The sequence below is a fragment of the Falco cherrug genome, chromosome 7, assembly GCF_023634085.1.
Source record: "Falco cherrug isolate bFalChe1 chromosome 7, bFalChe1.pri, whole genome shotgun sequence".
NCBI classification, from domain to species: Eukaryota; Metazoa; Chordata; class Aves; order Falconiformes; family Falconidae; genus Falco; species Falco cherrug.
In genome coordinates, this window is record NC_073703.1 from 1,441,572 (window position 1) to 1,462,409 (window position 20,838).

At 39.3% G+C, this 20,838-nt stretch overlaps 1 protein-coding gene across 10 annotated transcripts in view; it reads left to right on the forward strand.

Annotated features, from left to right (window-relative positions):
- Positions 1-20,838, forward strand: part of NEO1 (neogenin 1) — a 212,847-nt gene that overhangs the window by 119,020 nt on the left and 72,989 nt on the right. For all 10 annotated transcript variants that reach the window (XM_055715632.1, XM_055715628.1, XM_055715636.1 and 7 more), the window contains exons 6-7: positions 15,042-15,196; positions 16,037-16,157. In XM_055715632.1, coding sequence (XP_055571607.1) covers positions 15,042-15,196; positions 16,037-16,157 — 276 coding nt within the window. The remainder of the gene's footprint in view (positions 1-15,041; positions 15,197-16,036; positions 16,158-20,838) is intronic.

Here is a 20,838-nt window from a genome sequence, read left to right on the forward strand (position 1 = left end):
CCAGCCTGCCCTGGCCTACTTACACGCCACGTTCATCAGTGTCTTTTTCTACTGTACTTGTTCTCTCTAGTGTCCTACTAAATCCTACTCTTTGGGTTGCGGGTCCCTTCAGATGCCTACTCTTTGCTCAGTTGATCCCTGTTACTCTGCCTGTTCTGTCAGTTCATGCCTTTTTACCCTTTTTCCTTTGCCATCTCTTGCCATTTTTGTCTCCTTAGTCCCTCTACCTTCCTGAGATCTTCTGCGAATGGTAGTGCTGTCAGCGCTCCCTGCACTCTCACCGTCCTTGCCCGGCTGTGCCATGCCCCTGACTGTGCTGCTCCCTCCACCTCTATCTGCCTGTGCCTGAATTTACCCCTCTTGTCCCAGCCTCCTCACCCCGTCCTGCTGTTCTCCCGTCCCCTCTCCTTTCTCCAGGCATCTTCCTTCTCTTATGCATCTTTGACAAAATGAAAAATTTAAAAATAAACCCCAGTGTTTTCTTCACTGATCAAAAAGATCTGAACAATTGTAAACTTATGATTTGAGTTTCTGAAAAACGCAATTCAAGGAAGAAAATAACACGTGGAAAATTTGCCATATTCCCACTTTGGCAAGTTATGAACTTCTTTGTAACAGTGCACTTGGGTGTCATTCACTGTAGATGGAGGCCTCAGACTTACCTATAAAAGTAATTCAGAAAATAACTAAACCTTTGTTTTAGTCTGCTGGAAAGGCTCATCCTTAGCTGTCATAACTGATTTACCAGCTTCATGGTAACACTGCAGTGTTTACAAATGCATTAATCATGGTAATCATCTTTAAAAAGTCTTTATACAATAACAGATGAGTGATGATAAACAATGTGATAGCATATTTTACTGAGGACTAAAACTTTTTGGTGGGTATGTTTGAACTTGTATGTCATGACACATGCCTGCTGTGCTGGCAGTTGCTTTAGATGTACCTTCCAGGAAAAAATCTCTGTATCTAGAATAAATATCCATAAATGCCAGAAGTAATGTTTTTTTTATTTTCCACAGTGATTGCAGCAGTGCTGCAGATCCTGTCATTAAACCGTCTCAGTATAGATGAGGGACCCGTGTTAGTGTTTTGCTTTATACAGTGGTGTTTTAGAAGCGGCAGAGGGGATCTAAACAGAATTGTCTCCCAGGCTGCTCTTGCAGTTTTGCTTCCGAGAGGTGGTGGGGCAGTACCTGGAACTGGGGTGTTCAGTTGGAAGGAGCTTTGTGCTGAAAATTGGAAACAAGGGCCTAAAGGCTGTGGGGCTGTGCCTCGCGGAGGGCTGTGGCTGCTGCCTCTTCACCATGTGTTCTTTGTGTAGGGAATTAGGGCTCTGGAATCCAATAAAATTTTCATTGCCTTTGGCACTGCTGTAAGAAGTTTAAATTTTGATGAGCGTTCTTGTTATTCAGATGTTTCCATGGTACTTGGAGTAGACTCAGGGTCAGACAGGCTTGATTTCTCCTGGAAGGACTGGGGAAGGAGGGCTTAGTAAAACAGAAATAATAAATGTAACATTTTTACATTACTGATGCTTAGAGTAAGGTTTTTCCTTCTAAAATTCATCCTAGACATTGCTTAAAGGCTTGCTTTGAATAATAATCAGTAATATTCACTGATAAGTGTTGTGAGTGAGCTCTGTTTTAGTTTATTATGACTGATAAGTTTTTACATATGATCTGGTTTTCTCATTTTAATACAGAAATGTGTTTTGTCATCTGTTCTGTATCATGAGTTCTTCCTTAATTGCGGAGTTCACCCCGATAAGAGCATGTTAATCCCAGACTGTGCCTTCAGAAGTTTTCACAGAGAGTGTCCATACATAAAGGGCGGGCTCCGTCTTAATAAAAAGGAAATAAATAGGGGAGTTTTACTACAAGCAGTGGAGGGGAGATGACACATGCAGCAGGTATTGAGGCAAAACCTCCATGTCCTCATATAAAAGGAAACAGAAATGTGCAAAACTCAAATAGGAGGAAGGGAAAAAAATAAAAATCTAACCCATCGGTATTGGTCTGAAACAGGTACATAAAATTTGAAACAATTTTTGTGTTAGAAGGAGGAACACCAAACAGCATGATACTGCTAAGCTGGATTTTTTAAGTGGACCAAGCAAGGGATAAGCGAGCGCTTCTTCCTGTAAGAAAACCAGTGCTTTCTGTTCTCTCGTGACACCATGAGCACACTTAACTTGCATCCTTCCAGCGGGGCTCTCCCAACAGTCTTCCGAGGCTTACCAGCTTTAAGCCATTTGTATCATGGATGGTGATGGGGAGCTAACACCAGACAATGTGATACAGCCAAGCTCCATTTATTAAGCAGACCAAATGAGGAGTAGGCCATGTTGGGGGAGGCATTTCATGTGCACTCGCATGTGCTTCTTGTCAGCTGAGTCATACTCCAAATACCAGCCTACTGAGGTGGTACGGTTGAGCCTGGGAAGAGTGGAGTGCCAAAGCAGCAGCCAGTATGTGTTGGAGCTGAACTGCTGCTGAAGAACCCAAGACAAACTGGTCCAAGGGAGAGCTGGGTTTCCCCTGAGCTCTGCTGCAGCCACTCAGCGGGGTGGGTTGGGGCAGGTGGTAGGTGTGTGCATGAGCATTGCTGTTTCCCAGCCACAGCCTCTCTCCCGCTGCTTCTGCATAAGAAATTGAGCTTAGCTGTATCATGTTGCTGAGTGTTCATTCTTCCCCCCATGACCAAATTCTAGAGGTTCACACAGATCAGAGGAGATAATGCCTTGTTTCCATGAAGGTGGTGGTATAGTGTGTATATTTGAAATTTTTAATATAGAATGTCTTTAAACTGAGATTCCAGACTTAAATTTGAAAACCACAGCATTAGGGCTGTACAACTGGTGGTCTCTCCAGGGTGGTGACATTGAGCATCACCATCAGCATTTAGTCTTTTAAAAGGAGGATTACATAATGTGGAGAAAGCTTACTGAAAATGCAAAGGCACAGCCAAAATGGTTAAATACTTGGCAAGTGGTGTGGTGCTTAAGGAACTATCACAGTAAATGCCTAACACCTGTGAAAAGTTATATTGGAAATACAAAAAAACCACCACCCCCAGAACCCCACCAAAAATCTCCTAACAACAAGGTCAAGAAAATTTTTCTCATGTTTATATGCAAATAAAATAATACAAAGCTTTCAATCATTTGCTAATAACATAATAGTCTTCTAATATTTTTTTTCCAAGCCTGTTGGAGAAACTGTAGGGTTGGCAGATGATTGAACATAAAGAGAAAGGGGTGAGAAGATGGCCTGAAGCAGAAAAGTGAATTCTTGATATCAATGTTGTCTGCAAAATTGGAGGCTTCTTTTTTAAAAAAAAATATATTTTCCTTCTTAAAATAGAGGGAGTTGGTGGGGGGGTACTACCTGAAATTGTAGAGCTAGTAAAATGTATTTCAAAACAAATCCATAAAGTGAACAGTAAGTATTCATCAGGACCAGATGGTATTCACTTAGAATTTCTCAACGAGTTTAAGTGTGAAATCCTGAGTTACCAAGTGTGGTGTGTTACCTATCACTTCAACTGGCTAATCCAATAAAAAAAATGAGACTAAAGATAGTTGGTCAATGTGACATGAGGTTTTTTAGAAGTCTTTTGGGGGAAATCTGGGAAACTGTGCATGAGTTAATCTGGTGTCTGGACCAGCTGAATTGACAGAAATTACTTTAAAATATAGTGGTGTTAGACATTTGGGAAATACCATGTATGGAATCCGTTTGTGTATGTTTTGTGGGGAAATAAAACACACTTGACTGTTGAGAACCTTTTGAAGAATGTTGAGGACTCTTCCATTCCCGGAACATTTCTAGCTGTTTCTCTCACTAAGAGCCTCAAATGATGGTGCTGTGGAGTCAGAGGGAGTGACCTTGTGGAGATAAAAAAGAGTAAATAAGTTGTTTAACAGATAGAAAATTAGAGTGGAACTAAGAAATGGAGCAGAGTCTGCACTGCTCAGCATTTTTAGGTTATCTGGAGAAGGGGATTGTAAGGGGACGGTTTGCTTTGCTGCTGAGCTGAGTGGGGCTGCGAGTTTGACTGCTGTCTGGGAAGAGCTTCAGAAACACCTTGTTGTGCAAGAAACAATTAAGCAGGTAAATGACAGGTGAAGTTCAATGTACTGTAAATTGGTATATAAAGTTAAACATAGTTCTATAAATTTATATAGTAGTGGCCTCTGAGCTGCCAGGTTTTGCACGGGCATAAAATATTGAAGTTATAATTCGTAGGTCTTTGGAAAATGCAAGATCTTAAAAACCCAAATTAAATGTTAAGAATTTTTAGGAAAGGAATAGGCACCAAAACAGAAAAATCATTATGGCACTGTCAAAATTGTGATGGTCCTATACATCAAATGCTGTGAGCAGTTCTTGCTCCCTCCCCTCCTAAATGCAGTAAAGCTCTTAGGTGTAGTAAAGCCGAAGAAGTTGTAGACTTTAACAAGGATGATAGAAGACGTATAGAATGTTGAAAATGGTACTTTTCTGTAAAATCATGAGTGCTATGGGGAACGCAAATAGGAAATGAATGCTTGTTCCTCTTCTCTTGCAAGAACCAAGAGACATCATGTGGTTGATTGACTCAAAGACATGCAAAAAATGGTAAATTTTCTCGGGGACCAATGCATGGATCTTACTGCTGTGAGCATTATGGATGTTGCAGGCTTACCTGGATCCAGAAAGCAGCCTGAACTGGTTTTTAAAAGCCAAATCTAACCAGAATGAGTAGATGTGAAGCTATATTATCTTTCTTGGGAAGTCCCTTGTCCGGTGATTGCTTGACGCTGGGAGAATGTATAGAGACATATTGCTTTGTGCTTTTTTCATTCTATCCTTGATACCTGCAGTTGGCTGCTGTGTGGCACTGTGCAACTGTCACTGTGTTTTTATGTTCCTGGATGTGTCCTGCTGATAAGCAACCTTTGTTCACCAGTTATCAGGGTAGTGTTACTGTGAAAGCGTGCGAAGCAGACACTACATCTTCAGCAGATACTGGTTAGATAAGGTAGTTTCTCTAAACACTTCTCACTATTGCCGAACAGATCGGCTGACAAGAATGGACATTATTTACGCTTACCTTTGTATAGATAGGATTAAGGGCAGTGTGGATGATGTTGCAATCTTGCCAAAGGCTTAATGTCAGTGTGCAATTAGTGTACTGAATTGGGCTGCAACTGCTAAGGTGCCCCACAAATGAAAAACGAAAAGAAAAATACTGCTAGTGTATAGGGTGCTCGGAGAACTTGCTGTATGTTTCTGCACCTGGAAAACTTCCCAGACAATTCAATTTGTGGGTATGCGTACATGACCTCCAATTATCTGCAGTCCAAATCCATGTGCCAAACTAATGGCTCACAGCTTTTAATGAGAGTTTTTGCTGAATATGTAGTCTCCTGCATATTTAGTAGTTCATAACCGTTGCTTTAGAAAACGGGGTTTGTTTCACTAAAGCTTGTACTGAAAAGAAGAACCCATTTTCTTTATCAAAGATGAGGAGTGAGAAATTAATTGTTTAGAGTATTATATTTTCAAGAACAGGGCAAGAATCTAGATGTTACTCCTGTGTAGGAGTTCTTCCTGTGCAAGAATGATATGTGGAGATAGATATATATACACATGCACACACACACACTGTTTTTCTATCTATTGCAGTATTTCTGTATTAAGCTCTCTTACCTATTTGAGGTGTCTGATTGCATGCCTGCTTAATCTTGCCTTTGCTCAAATAACTGAATCCAGGACTTCCTTTTTTTCTTTTGGAGCCAATTTTCTGAGTCATTGATCACTTTCATTGCTTTCTTGTGAATCAGGGTTCATGTTTTCCTTGAAATGTTGTGCTCAAATAACATGGTCAGCTGAGGCATTAGTGCGTGTTGGATGGAAGAGGAGTCTCAGGAGCTACTGTTACACCTCCCTCATATGATCACTTCTTTCCATAACAGTATGATACTGGGAGTCATGTTTAATTCATGGTTGTATTTCTGATCTCTGATAAAGTCCTTGTTTTTCAGACCTTTTTCTGCAAAGTTTATCACTATTCCTTCCTGTTATGTAAATGGGCAGTTTATTATTGCTCCCTGAAAAAGAAATGCACCTTCATTGAATTATATCCTGGCATTTTTATTCTATCTTTCTAATTATTATGTGTTATTATTGTTCTGTACTATTCATCCTTACCTGGTTTCTTGGTAGTTGTAGTATCATTGAATGTTTAGGGGTTTTTGACCTTTCTGCTTCTGAAATGCATATTTAGGGGCTGCCCTCTGAAAGATAGTTCATACTTCAGTTGCTGAATGAAAGTTTTTCAATGCAAATATAAAATATTTGTTTTCAAACCAACTCGAATGCATTCTGGTCACCCCCTGCCCTTCTCCCACCACTGAAATAGTAATAGCTCTGTGTAGATGTTTCAGCATTTGTGGGGGAAGCTGTAAAGCGCCAGACAGTCCACAGAAGCAAAAGCACAGAACATGAAGTGCTCGTTCGGCCTTTGCCTGGTGAGCAGAGTGTGACGTAGGCTACCAGAGAGCACTAGTAGGACACAAGACTAGCCCCTTTCTCTGCTCCATCTGGTAAAGAAGTGGGGAAGCATTCCTGCTGGTCAGGATGCCATAGACAGGGAACCATTTATCTATAGGCACGTTAGCTTTTGATTTTCTAAAATGTAAAAAAAAGTCATTTATTTGTTAAAAACAGACACCTGCAGTCATTACCTTACTAGGTAAGAAAAATGATACAGTGTCACTAGCACTGAAACTTTCATCTGCAGCTTCTGTTCATAAACTGGAACTTTGCTTTTTGTGCAATAAAAAATCCTGTGCATGTCGTAGTTTACATTTTTATAACCTTTTTGTGTCTTGGTACACTGATTTTTTTCTTTTATTTGACAGTTTTCTATTCCGTGTATATTTTTCTAAAAAGACTCCTTTTTGTCAGCTTTTGTTTGCTATGCAAATTTTCTAGCTGCATATTAAGTGTGTTTTAAGGACATGACAGCCCTGCTCAGATGTTGGGAAGACTTTTGACTTGCCTGCGACATAGTTTTGGTTTTTAAATCTCTTTTTTTCAGAGTACTTATCCATATACCTTTGCCATTTTTAAGGAAGAACATTCTAATTCCCCATTTCCATTTCAAATGTAATTTCCATTTCTTTTCTTCCAAGGTACATTTGAAGAAAACCTGCTAATTTGTACAACTATAGCATGGAAATAAAAGATACTTGCAAGTTCTGCTGTCAAACATCAATCTATGTGTTTTATCTGTGTTTTGGTGCAAATGGTAGGAGGTGAAGGATGTCATGTCATTTTGAAGCAGAAGCAAAAATTTGGGAAAACATGTTTTCAGAAGGCAAGTAAGCTTCCTGACTAGTTTGTTATTACACTGATACCATGAAGCAGAAAACATTTTCATAGACTTAGGTGAATATCAGACATAACTGTGACATTTGGCAACTGTTGCTCTCACCTTAATGGTTCAATGTTATAATTTATCCTGATTTTGTTTGATTTCATTGTCCGCCTTGCAGTACTTGAACACTTAGTGGGTCTGCTCCGTGGGACCCCTGTGATAACACAAATAATTTCAAACATTTTCATCAGTCTGCCCTATGTGTTGTGCTAGCTGCCTGACAGAAATGAGTTGGTTTTGGCTAACTGAGCAAGGAAATCACTCTTAGTTTAAATAAAAATGCACGCCGTAGGTGATGCAGTCTTCTCTGGAGTGAGCACTGAAAAGCGAGCTCATCCCAGGCAATAGAATTATGTCCTGTGCTGGGATTTGGCCATGCAACTATCCACGAAAACACCCTTCGCTTTGGCAGATTTACAAAAAAAGTTCGAAGATTTTTAAATCCTGTCAAACATCTTATTAAAATAGAACAGTTTGTCACTTGACAGGTAGATTTAGAGAAGGTCTTATGTGTTGCAGTGATACCACTGCATGTGTTAATACTGACTCAGGGTGCGATGGAATGGATTAACAGGGTGATCATCATACTGCGGAGTTACATCCTTCTTAGAAACAAACTTGCAGTTGTTAAAATTTTTAACTTTATGAGGATTCTAATAGGATTTGTAGCATATCCTAATGGAATATCTTGTTCTCCATGGAGGAGAAAATAAATCTTCTGGGCTTACCATTTTAGGCTGATGTGGAAGGATTTTTATAGTAAAATGCTCGGTTTAAATACTGGTAATCCTGGTTGTTAACTGAAATACAAGGTAGGGGTTCTACCCATAGTGTCCATCAGAAATGTAGTTATAAAGTGGAAGAAGTCATTTGACCAAGTATGCTTAAGTCACGATTAGTTGGAGATATGCTATGAAAGTGTATGCGGTCTGCTTAGGTTTTATATCTGCTATTTGGTGTGCGTGAGGACTTTTGGAATTGGAAAACACTTTTGTATTTGAATGGTAAGCATTGATTGCTAAAGAAATATTTGTCATGGACAAAAGTATGGAAGGAAGGGGATGAAGGGATGTTGACAAGAACTATGATTTAATTGTGTGACTTCAGAAAACACATTCCTAATTTTTGGGGATTGAGGGCATTTGTAGGTGGCTGAGGCAGCAGAAATGACTACTTCAGTCTTGTCTTAGATAATTTCTATTCAGAAATTCAGTTATTGCATTTCAGTCCTTTGGCTGTCTTAGACTGTTGGGGAAATTATAACACTGATTCAGTGTGCAAAGGGAATGGGCCTGCAGTGGGTTTAATGCATATTCTTTGTTCATGCTGTAGAAAACAGCAGGTGACAAAATGCATCATACTTAATCAGGAAATTTAATCCTGGTGTGAGCTGTTTTGTCAGTTTGTGATGCTGCGATGCTGAGTGAGATCTTGGGGTTTGCTTCAAGTTGCTCGTGGCTACGACAGCAATCACAGGTGGAAGAAGTTCTCCTGTCTTAGAGGTGATGCTTTTCACCACTCCAGACTTACCAGAGGCCTGTTTAGACTAGTCAAAAGCTCCTTCAGTTAATGGTACTGATGAGTTTTAACTTATGGGTAGGGAGGACCACAAAGTGGGTGTTGCACCTGTGCTGTGAGCCAGCATGTTATACATATGGGATGCTTGTATAGTCACATCGCTGGAGGGACTTGGAGTTAACAGCAGAGTCATGTCTGCAGGAGTTTGGTGAATTGATGGGAGCAAAGACAGTAATTCATCTGCACGGAACGAGGAAGGTGATAGAGGACATGGGGAAACAACCGAACAGTGTAACAGAGATGATATCTACCTTTTACTGTGGATCACGTTTATGTTATTTTTGCCTGATGCTATGCTTGGACCATCAGTATATTTATTAATGCTTTTTAAAAAGAGAGTAAATCTTTTTAAGGTACAGTTTGCAGTCTATGTTTCTGTTGCATCAAAATAAGATTATTTTTATGCGCTTCATGTATGACAGACACTGTTTTAAATGTATTAGGAAGTGAGCTAATGGTGCAGCTGCAGCTGCCTGACCTTTGAGGAGTACTGGACATAATGCCTACTTCTCTTTTGGATATGTTTTTTAAAACTAATTTTAGATTTTTTTTCTCATTACAGTGGTCTAAATGGCCTGCCTGCTTGAGGTCACTTTTCTGCCTCTGCAGGTTTTTCTTTGTCGCTCAAGTCTGATTATCAGGAATCGCTGCTTTGCCACCATTATGGTTTTCTTCATCTTTCTGGGGAGCAACGTGGAGGAAATTTGACTTTTGGGCGAGGTTAATGTGCATAAAAATGAGATCTTAGCTAGAATAGCAGCATTTTGATTGGGTTACTGTGGGAGAAGGTTCGTTGTGCTTGTAACCAAGAGAGTTCTGATTAGTTAATTGTGCAGAACTTGATTTTTTCCTTTTCTTGTGTAGTTATAGCTTGGCTTGATGTTTCAGGTTGGAAATGGGATTGCGGACCCAGAAACCTTTGTCCTTACATCAGTGATTGTGAGATTGAAGGAAAGCTCCTCTTCAAGAGATGGAGAGGAGGATTGAATGTAATTAATTTCTCTCTCATTTGAAGCAGTACAGATGGCTGAATGGAAAATATATTCTGTCGACTGTGCCCCTGAAGGCCACGAAATTTCTTTCTTAATGAGAACAGGCAAGAGCTACTGACCACTGAAAAGACATTTGAAGAAACAATTGTTCTGTAAAGTTCAGAATAAATGGTGCTCTTTAATACTCTCCACGTAGCTATCCAAAGGTTTCTAATCCTTGACTTTTTAAAACATAACACACAGACAATGTGGGTCCTTAAGCCGACATTGTTCCTTGTGAATCTGCTCTACTGGATTGTGCTGAGGTGTGAGGACGAAGAGCAGAGCTTTCTGCTTCGGTCCCATATGGCACTGTGCTGCAGAGTTGGGGTAGTTCGTTTCCATTCCCTCCTGATCACCTCAACTAGTGGAATGGGGTCTGTGCCCAGCATCCATTCCCATTTCCACTTCAACTTGGTGCAATTCCTCTTGCATATGTGTCGTTCCTCAGCTCTTTCCATTATTTTACAGCTGTTGGCTTAAAAAACCATATTTTTCAAATATTTCATCTTTACTGGGATTTAGTTTAGAAGTTTGAATCAACTGCTGATGTAGATTGCTGGGTTTTCTTTTTTTTATCACTGTTATGATCAAAATACTTTGTTTTTAAATCTACAAAAGGGTGGAAGATACTCTTGGACAGGGACTCTCTAATGGTGCCACAGTGCATGTGGAATTCTGTGCAAGAATCTTGCAATTTAAATAGTTACTTGCGTGCTAACGTTAAGAGGAATAGAAGAGTGGGCTGAGCTGCCAAGTCTTCTTTGAAGTTTAATTGTCTGTTTGGTAACGGAACACATAATCTTCCATTACAAATCTTATTTTATATGGTAATTGGTTCATTTGCTTTCTGGTTATCAATTTAACTTTTCTACCACAAACATCTGTACTTGCATTGTGTTAATCTGTGTGAATGCTAAACACTGACATAGTTAAACTATAAAAGTGTATTTTAAAAGTGGTTTTTATTCATTAACTGGAATGTAATTGATAATAAAGTGAGCACTTCTCGTATTATTATCCCTTTGTAAGCAGTTTGGCATTTGCTCCAAAACCCAGAAAAGCAAAGTCACTTTGAAAAAAGAGTACGTTTCAAATTCTTAATCTCCTAAATCAAAAATATTTGAGAGCAGGTAATAGGGTATCTAGTTCAACCTTCATTTTTGTGGCAAAAAGATACTGAATCTTATGATTCAATATTAATGCCTGCTGGTGGATGATGCTGCAAGTTAAAGCTGTAAAGTTGCTAATGATACTTGAGTACTTTCCAAATGTCTTTGTTACAAGTTAAACATTAGTGGAGAAAACGGAAATAATTCCAGAACTTTACTTTGTACTAATTTTGTTTCAGATGTGATGATCCATCTGTTCCCTTATGGTGCTGCTCCCTCCTTGTTGCCCTCTCCTTGTCCATCAACCTTTCAGATTAGCGATGGCCGTTCCCAGGCTACTACTGTTCGTTCTTCTGTGTTCAGTTTTGGGTTTGCTTTTAAAAACATACCTGTTTTCTGCTAGGTATGATGGAAGTCTCTTGGTAGGTGGATGTTGAGGGAGGTCTAAAGTGCTGGCAATGTATTCAATGAGGAAAATACAGAGTACTGCTAGAGATGTCTGTCTTCAAGAATTTGTGATGGGATCCTCCCACCGTACCGTCTGTGCTGGGCAGACAGCGTGTGCATACCGAGAGCAGGGGCTTGCCCTTTCTGATGCTCCTCTTCCTGAGGGAAGGGCTGCTGTGTTGCCTCCGTGAGCTTTATGCTCATCGTTTCAGAGATTAAAGGGTGTCTCAATATGTTTTTGAAAGAGGTAAGCATTGAACACATTGAAGGAAATAGAAAACTGGATAAAAATGTGGTTTAAATAAAGGTAAATCATATCATAATACTTCTTTTGATAAAGTAACTAACTTTGGCAAAGGCAGTCTTAACCCCAGAGCAGCTGGGTTTTTTGTAAGAGCCGCTTGTGATTTTACTGAAATTTTCTTACAGATCCTGTTTCTCATCCTTGAGTTTTCCAGTGTAGCTACTCAGTACGGCAATTTGCATGTATTCTTGAGGTCATCAGATGATTTTTTTTAGACAAGGTTTGTGCTTTTGACAGTGAATATTATTGGGTTGTGTTTATTAAGATTCCTGTGTAGTATGTGGCTAAGGGATTAAATGTTGGGCTGTAATGAATGTTACGGAAATAGGAATATTGTACAGTCATGGAAAAACTAATCTTTCATGTTTCAAATTTTTACATTCCCTTTTTTCAACTATGTAACCTTTCTAAGTATCAGTGTGTGTGTGTGTATATGTATACATGTGGAGAAAGAGACTAAAAGGGAGTGAGAACATACACTATTGAGCAAGGAGACTGGAACAAAATCAGTCATTAGTTAAAAATGGCTAATGATGAGAGAGCAATGATCTATCACAGGCTGACATCAGGATGTTGCATCTAGGGAAGGGCAAATACGGTAGTAGAATGAATTGGGCAAGATATTTGCTGTGGTGATAACACTGTATTTATGCCATTTTTCAAGTCAGTGGTGAGACACATCTGAAATTGCATGTAAATAATTGAAACTCTAGTGGCTGCAAAGATTAATTCAAACTAGAGCAAATACAGAGAGTCTGCAAGGAGGGTGTGGGCGACTTGACATACCAGAACTAAGCAAACATGACGTGTGCCTGCCAAAACCAAGGCTGGGATATGGGAAAGGAGTGGAGAAATAGTGCAGCTCACAATAGATAGAAATGCTGAGGATAAATGCCAGGGAGGAATACAAATCTAAAATGAAAGGCACTGTTTTCATAAAGAATAAGTAATAGCAATTTGGCCACAAATAAATACAGAAGACAGTTTTCAAATGTCAGAGTTATATACAGTTATTATAGTCATCTAATATAGATAGTAAGTACAAAAATTTCTAAATCATTTTAATGTGGAGTTTACGGTGTGTTTAGTAAATTTATGGAAAGTTGATGTGAAATGGATGTCTGAAGTCGTAGGCAACTGGACTCAGCCCCATCCTGATTTTTGCTCCTAAGTGAGACAGTTTGAGCAGTTAATATTATGTACATGTTTATGTAGTTTCTGGTATAGATTTGCAGGCTTATCTGTGAGTTAAGCCATCCTCCTACTCTATAAATAAATATTTCCATATGTTAATGTTCTCTTATTTAACTTATAATCAGAAAATTGGGGGGTGTGTGGGGTGTGTTAGAGAGCTGCTTGTCTCCAGCTATCTGGTTTTAAAAATATTAAATCCACCTACAAATGTGTACAGTCATTTCACAGGAAGAAGTAAAAACATGGTTTAGTATTCCTTATGCTCTAGCATGAGGTAAATCCCATTGATAGGTGAAGCGTGTAAGATGTTTGTCTAAACTCTGTATCCCTTCCATATTGACTTTCTTGGATAAATATTAAAGGGCAAAAGGCTGCTTTTGATTTCCTGGAACTTGAATAATCAGACCTGCCAACATAAGTAAATTGCCCTTATGTTGGTGAGTGTAGTAAAAACAAATAAATAGGTGAATGCTCCTCATAATAGAATATATTCAAATAGTATGTGCCTGTGAGCAGCTCTTCTTCCTGGCACTGAGCTGAAGAAGCGGAGAGTCCTTTTACGCAGCGTGATGCTTCTTGGTGGCACATTTGCTCACAGAAGTTTTTTAATATGTCTGTGCATTGAACATTTCGTGGCTTGTATTACCAAAAAAATCTTTATTTCTGAGTTTTTACATATTTGAAATATCTTTAATTTAATTAATCTTACTCTAAGGACATGACATTTTTAAAAAAGCGGCCAAGACCCAGAGGTAACACTTTCGGTACATGTCTTAAATGAAGAACCTGTCTGTCTTACTGTGCAATGAAATACACATCTTTGTGTACATACCTGTAATACGAAAGGTGTGTGTAGTCCTGTACATAGTGTTTCTTGGGCTTACACAAACCAGAGAAGAAAATCTTTGGGTCAGTACATCACTGTCTATTTGATAAACAGAATTTCTTCAGGGGAACACAAGGCAATGGTACCCTAGGAAACTTTCATCTTAGTTTTGTGTCCATTCATTTTTTAAGAAGTCTTTTTTAATACAATTTTAGCTTTTCGTTTACCTACTGACTTAAGTATTGAGTACAAAGAACTCCATGAAAAATCTATGGTGTATCAGCCGAAGGATTTTATCTAATAAGTAACTGGTTGCTGATCATGGTGCACCCTTACATGCTCTAAGTGCCTGACTGCGTGACCACCGATTACAGCGCTCCAGCTGGACTTACCATACGTCGACGTGTAGCTTTTTAGAAAAAGTTGTACATAGCCTTTTTCATCGTAGCCTGGTTTTTTAATTTCAAATCTAAGTTACAGTCTTTCCATTTAACAAACTAATAAACTTTGCTGCAGGAGGGGGTGAAAGCATTTGTATAACCTTTCATGGTCTTGCTGGGCAGCTTAGCCCACAAGATTCTGTATTTGTGGAAGGGGCATAAAACTGTTGGACAACTAAGCACTAAATGATTTGCTCAGATGAACTTGTGAGTTGGTGAAGGAAGAGTGTGAATGGTGTCTGAAATCCACTGCCTGCTGTGGACTGCAGCGTGCAGCAACATGCCTATGGCAGATAAGAGTGCAACGTGTTCTTTGACCATGGAAATATTTCTTTTTTCCAAATGATATCTATGTCTCTTGGTTTTAAAATACTTCTTAACTTTACACTTTATACATCCCGGTTCAATTTTTTCTTTCACGTATTCTCCAGAGGTCGTTTCAAGTTAAAATGGCTGGCTGTTTAACTGGCCCAAATATCATGTTGAAACGGTGCCGAGCTCGTATCGGCTTCTGTCAAACCCTGATCTGAGAACGTCTGCCGACATCACTCTGCGGGCGCGTGAGCCCTTGCAGGCAGCTTGTCTGTGTTGAGTCTCACTGCGTGTTGGAGTATGAGCACAACTGATGTGGTTTTGTGGATGCTGACACCATCTTTTGTCTTTCTTCCATTTTATTTGAAGTTCCTCCTGAATTTCTGAAGCGGCCTGCAAATATTTACGCTCATGAGTCTGTGGACATTGTGTTTGAGTGTGAGGTGACTGGCAAACCTACTCCTACTGTGAAATGGGTCAAGAATGGAGACATGGTGATACCAAGTGACTATTTCAAAATCGTTGTAAGTACATTGTCCGTTTCACAATTTTTTAAGCTGTTGGCCTGTCTGTTAATCCTCTGACACATACGCATGGAAGCTAGGTTCTTTTATAGGACCAGCTTCCTATTTTTGTACTATTGATTTTCGGGCCCTGGGAGAGAAATGGTTTCTTGAAACCCTTAATGCTCCATAATTCAGTCATTTTACTGAAACACTAACGCGTGTTGCTTATGTGGTATGAGTTGATTTCTTTATAGCTTAGATTTTCCGTAAGGGACAGAGGCACAAACACTGACAAAAAGCACTTTGTTGGCTGAATCTGTGAATGCGCGGGCTCGCCGTGAGCACTGCCGGGCTGTGTCTTCAGCAGCCGTCTTGCAAATGACTGTTTCAAACAGGAGCTGAAATATAAACATAACTGAGTTGTGGATCATGAGTTTTGGCACAGCAGTACTTCTAGAGGGAAATTCTAGATGTAGGGGAAGTTGTTGTTGAGACACGGTTGAGAACTTAATGGTTGTATAATTGGGTATACCTGAGGTTGTAGGATTGCAGCGATGAGCTGTGTAGTTATACTCTGTGCTTAAAATATTGTAAAAATGGCTGTGGAAATTCTATGATTTGCCAGTGATACGTGATGCTAGAAAATGATAGCCGTTGGTAAGAGCTGCTGCTGCTTTTTGAAACCATATAATTGGAGGATTTAGTGCGGGAGAGATGCAAGCTGATGGGAACTCCAAATGCACTTTTCCATGTTACTGTTCAGAAGTTTCTCCGGTCACAGTAATGTCCCATAACACCACCATTGTTTTTGCAGTTGCAACCCATTTTTCAGTGTTGTGTTTTTCCTTCACTCTTCAGAAAGAACATAATCTGCAAGTTTTGGGTCTGGTGAAATCAGATGAAGGATTCTATCAGTGCATTGCAGAAAATGATGTTGGAAATGCACAGGCTGGAGCCCAGCTGATAATACTTGACCTTGGTAAGATAAACTGTGACAGCAGAGTGCCAAAAGATGGGGAGGAACAATTTCAAGGGACCTTTTCCACCACATGTGTTATAGCTTTAACTCTGCTAGAGTGGGATGTGTTTTTAAAATCATATGCGTGATTCAGTGTTGTCTTCTGTACACTGAAAGTTACTTAGGGGAAAGTAAGGAATTCTATAGGTTTCACCTTGTATTCTGGAAAATATTTTGAAGATATTTAGTGCAATAATAAACCATAGGCAGAAATCTGAAATACTGTTGCATGCTGAAGTTTTAAAAAAACAGGATAGCCAAAATGAAAACAATCACTGAAATTACAAAACTGAAAAATAAGAACTTAGGAATTGCACCACAAATGAAGTATTTTACACTGAAGTCATTCCTGTGTGAGAAGCTTTTTTTCTGCTATTTAAAAACTAGTAAGCTATGTAATTTCTGCAAACAGCAACTGTAAAATTTTTTTTTTTAGTTACAGCTGCAGTTTAAGATAAATATTTGTTCCTGTGCTTCAGTCAGTGGAATTACTAACAATGCTCACCTTCTTGCAATGTCCTGCATTGCATATTTTGGATGTTAAAAGAGAATAATTAGTGGTACAATTAAAGACTTAGTATCTTCCTGAAAAAGAGGTAGTACAAATATCGTTACTAAGGCATCAGCTTGTTTTGCTCTCTCAGGTCACACAGTTCTTAAAAAAAAATTTCTAAGAGCACAAGGAAGAAAACCAATAGTAAGAAAGATGAGGGAGAGAGACAAGTCAGACAAGAAAATATTAGTTCTGTGCTTTTGGGGGCTTTTGTGTTGCCTGTCTGTTTGGGGGGTATTGCTTCAAAATTCTAATATCTTTTTTTATTTGGATGGAAAGAATTTAGGGGAAGCAGTCTTACGTATGATCAGAGGCATGATGTAACTTCCCACTTGCATTTAACAGATGTGAATCTGCTAGACCTGGTTTTGGTGTTCATTGTACAGAGGGTACACTGTTACAAGCGTGCCCTAAAGAGAGAGATTTCCCATTTCTTTTCTGATTGTTTTGTAGAGTAGTTGTGCACTTATAAATTCTTCTGAATTCTCGTTTGGATATGGGTACGTTTCATTGCTGGCTGAAGAGATGCATGTGCTTCCTAGAATTACATGGGGAATGGAAGGTGCCCTCTACTGGATTCAGTACCTTTAATACTACAGAGCTGTAGGATTTCAGCCTCCTCAGCACCTGGATCCAGCAATGGCCTACTGTCATCAGGTTGCCAGAAAAATTATTAAAAGTAATTTTATTTCTGCTATATGCATGAATCTCCTGAGTAGTTTCCAAATCTCTCAAGCGGAAGCATTATTCCTTGTTTTCCACGTTTGAAAAATACTGAATAATTAATGCATTTGGGTTTTGAAGCCCTGTCCAAGTTTGTACTTTCACCCAGTTCCCAGTAGTGGTTTATTAATTGCTAGTACTGTTATTATTTTAGTTCCTGTGGTCTCACTCTTCTTCCTTTCCCTCCCCTGTTGTTTGCCCAGTGGTTTCTCCTTCCTGCTCTTCTCTGGCAACCTGTCCTGTTATGCTAAAGGACTTTGCCTTATAATGCTGTCCTTTTTTTTTTTTTTTTTGCATGCTGCCAAAGGATTGTGGATGCAGTGTTGGTGGAGTCTCATTTCGGGTGTAAAGATACACCCCCGAAGTCGTATCGTTCTGTTACATGGCCTGCAGTGTTTTTAACAATGCACTCCCTGTGTAACACTGATGCATTTTAGTTGTTATTTTCCAACAGTAAAGATAACCACATGGTACATCTGAAAGTACATTTCATTTTTTTGTTATTGTTGAGTAGTGGCATAACAACTAGTGCAATTAGGAATGAATGTGCTCTATTTTAGTTGTGATATATGAAAACTGGTATACACAGTTGAAGAAAATACAGATAATTGATATTTTGATACCTTCTCACACTATATGGACGGTGAAGAAGGAAACTATTCAGGGAAAGAGGGCAAAAGTGACCATATATAGTAGTTCTTTCATGACATCTGACTTGGTATGAAAATTTAAAAATGCTAATTTGAGCAAAACCTATTCTGAACACTGAACATTAATTCAGAAAGCTTTTTTTTTTTTTTTTCCATTTCATACCTGTTGATGAGAAATACCTACTTTGCCAACTGGAAGAGTAATTTCAGTGAAAAAATGTCAAGTGTTCATCAAAGTTCTTCCCAGTTAGCAGTGTGTCCCTTCCCTTGCTGTTCTGTTTTCTCCTTCCTGAATGGAACTGGCAAACATCTGGCTATTTACAAACAATTTCCCATTAACTCCTTTGCTTATCATATCAAATTGATCTTTAATAAATTAAATTTAAATTATAAAGTAGAAGCCTCTGAGTTTCTCTCTGAGAAGACTCTATGAGTTTCTCTCTGAGAAGACTCTATGAGTTTCTCTCTGAGAAGACTCTATGAGTTTCTCTCTGAGAAGACTCTATGAGTTTCTCTCTGAGAAGACTCTATGAGTTTCTCTCTGAGAAGACTCTATGAGTTTCTCTCTGAGAAGACTCTATGAGTTTCTCTCTGAGAAGACTCTATGAGTTTCTCTCTGAGAAGACTCTATGAGTTTCTCTCTGAGAAGACTCTATGAGTTTCTCTCTGAGAAGACTCTATGAGTTTCTCTCTGAGAAGACTCTATGAGTTTCTCTCTGAGAAGACTCTATGAGTTTCTCTCTGAGAAGACTCTATGAGTTTCTCTCTGAGAAGACTCTATGAGTTTCTCTCTGAGAAGACTCTATGAGTTTCTCTCTGAGAAGACTCTATGAGTTTCTCTCTGAGAAGACTCTATGAGTTTCTCTCTGAGAAGACTCTATGAGTTTCTCTCTGAGAAGACTCTATGAGTTTCTCTCTGAGAAGACTCTATGAGTTTCTCTCTGAGAAGACTCTATGAGTTTCTCAGAGGGGGCACACACATTTTTTTATGGGCCAGTGTTGAAGAAATGGACCAAGACTATTTTGTGGGCATCTGTAAATGGGCTACAGCACTGGTTGTGGTAGTTGACAGCAAGGAAGGAGGTAGTTGGCTGCCGTCAGAGATGAGTTTGGGTGGTTGGAAAAGACATAGTTACTCAGGCTTTGAGGGAGATACACTGAGAAAGGTTAAAGAGAAATAAACCAATAAAACTCTACTTTGCATATTATGTCAGCACTTGGTTGGCTCTTCTGTACACTAACTTGTTTCAACCTAAACCCTTTGTATAGAAATTTTCCAGTGTGTTGGGTTTTGCTGCCTGGAACGATACTGTTCCATCCAGAATTCTGTTGAGGTGTGTACTGTAAGGGTTTCTGACTGGTCTGAAAGTGAAAGACCACATCTGTATTTTCTTCAGTCTTAGAAGGCAGCATAATTTTTAATTAAATACAATAGGCATAAAGTATACAATGTCATTATGTGCTACAACAAAAGGGGTTTTGTATTTGGACATAGATTTCTGACTTTGCAGGTAGCAGTATTTTGGTGATTCACTTTGCTGCACGACAGTTTTGATGCATGAATGTATGTGAGTGTACGCTGTGCCTAGCCCTACAGACCAGTGTATATGTAGGCTCTCGTCTGCTGGAATAAGCTTAAAATAATTGTCGATCAGACATAAGTTTCTTTTGGGTTGGTCTCTTTTGTATTTGGACAGAATTCTGAAAAGCTTGCAGTATATACAGAAGTTATTTATGGAAAACATTTAAAGAATTGACTGGCTAAAAATGTTAGGGTAATTTGAAGGCTTATTGGAGTGGCTTTTTATTTTCAATTCTAATTATCTGTATACCTTTAGAAAAGAAGACTGTACTTGGATTGTTTGTACAGAGTCACCAAGTTTTGCTTTTTCTGGACAGACAGAAGAATTGTGGTATTGAGAGAGGAGATTTTTAGGAGAACTCTTTGTAATTGAGAAGGTTGACAACAGGAGAGGGAGTAGGATTCAGGTGAATGGTCTGAGTTAAATACTCTTCTCCTACCGATATCCCCTGTACTTAACCTCAGGTGTAGAATTCTGCAAGAGAGTTCTAAAGCATCCCATCTGCTTTCCAGATGCCTTGAGATTTGAAATTGTGCCCCTGTTTCTCAGATACTGACCTTCCCCTGGAGGCCAGGAACCTTTGGGAATGTCACTGTAGTTGTGGCTCTGCTGCCTGGTCTGCCTTTGGGGGAGAGTTTAAGAACTGCCTAAAGAAAGGGAAGTACCTCAGTTACCACCTTCCTCTGCACTTGCCCTCTGCTCACGTTTGGCACTCCCACTGGTCCTCTCTGCCTCATTGAAGAAGACGTGGGTGGTCTTTTCTTGTGTCCTGCAAATGCCACCATGGAGGACTCCGACGTATCCCAGTGAGAAGGAAGAACCTTAGTCATGCCTTGGGAATGACTTTCTTGGCAACCTCAAATCTTGCGCCCTCCTTTTTTACACAAAACCAACCATTTTTACTTAAAATTTGATCCTGATTGGTCAGCCTCTGCCTGTTTCAGTTATGGATCAGAGAGATAATATGCTTAATTACAACAAACCTGTTTATTGTAATCATTTTTACAGCATTATTTTGTGTGATCTCTGAAAACCTCTGTAATGGATGCATTTGGGTTTTCTTCATGGAGGTTAAATGCTAGTGACAAGACTGAAAAATTCAGCCAGGACCTGTAACCTGGCCTTTTCCAGTG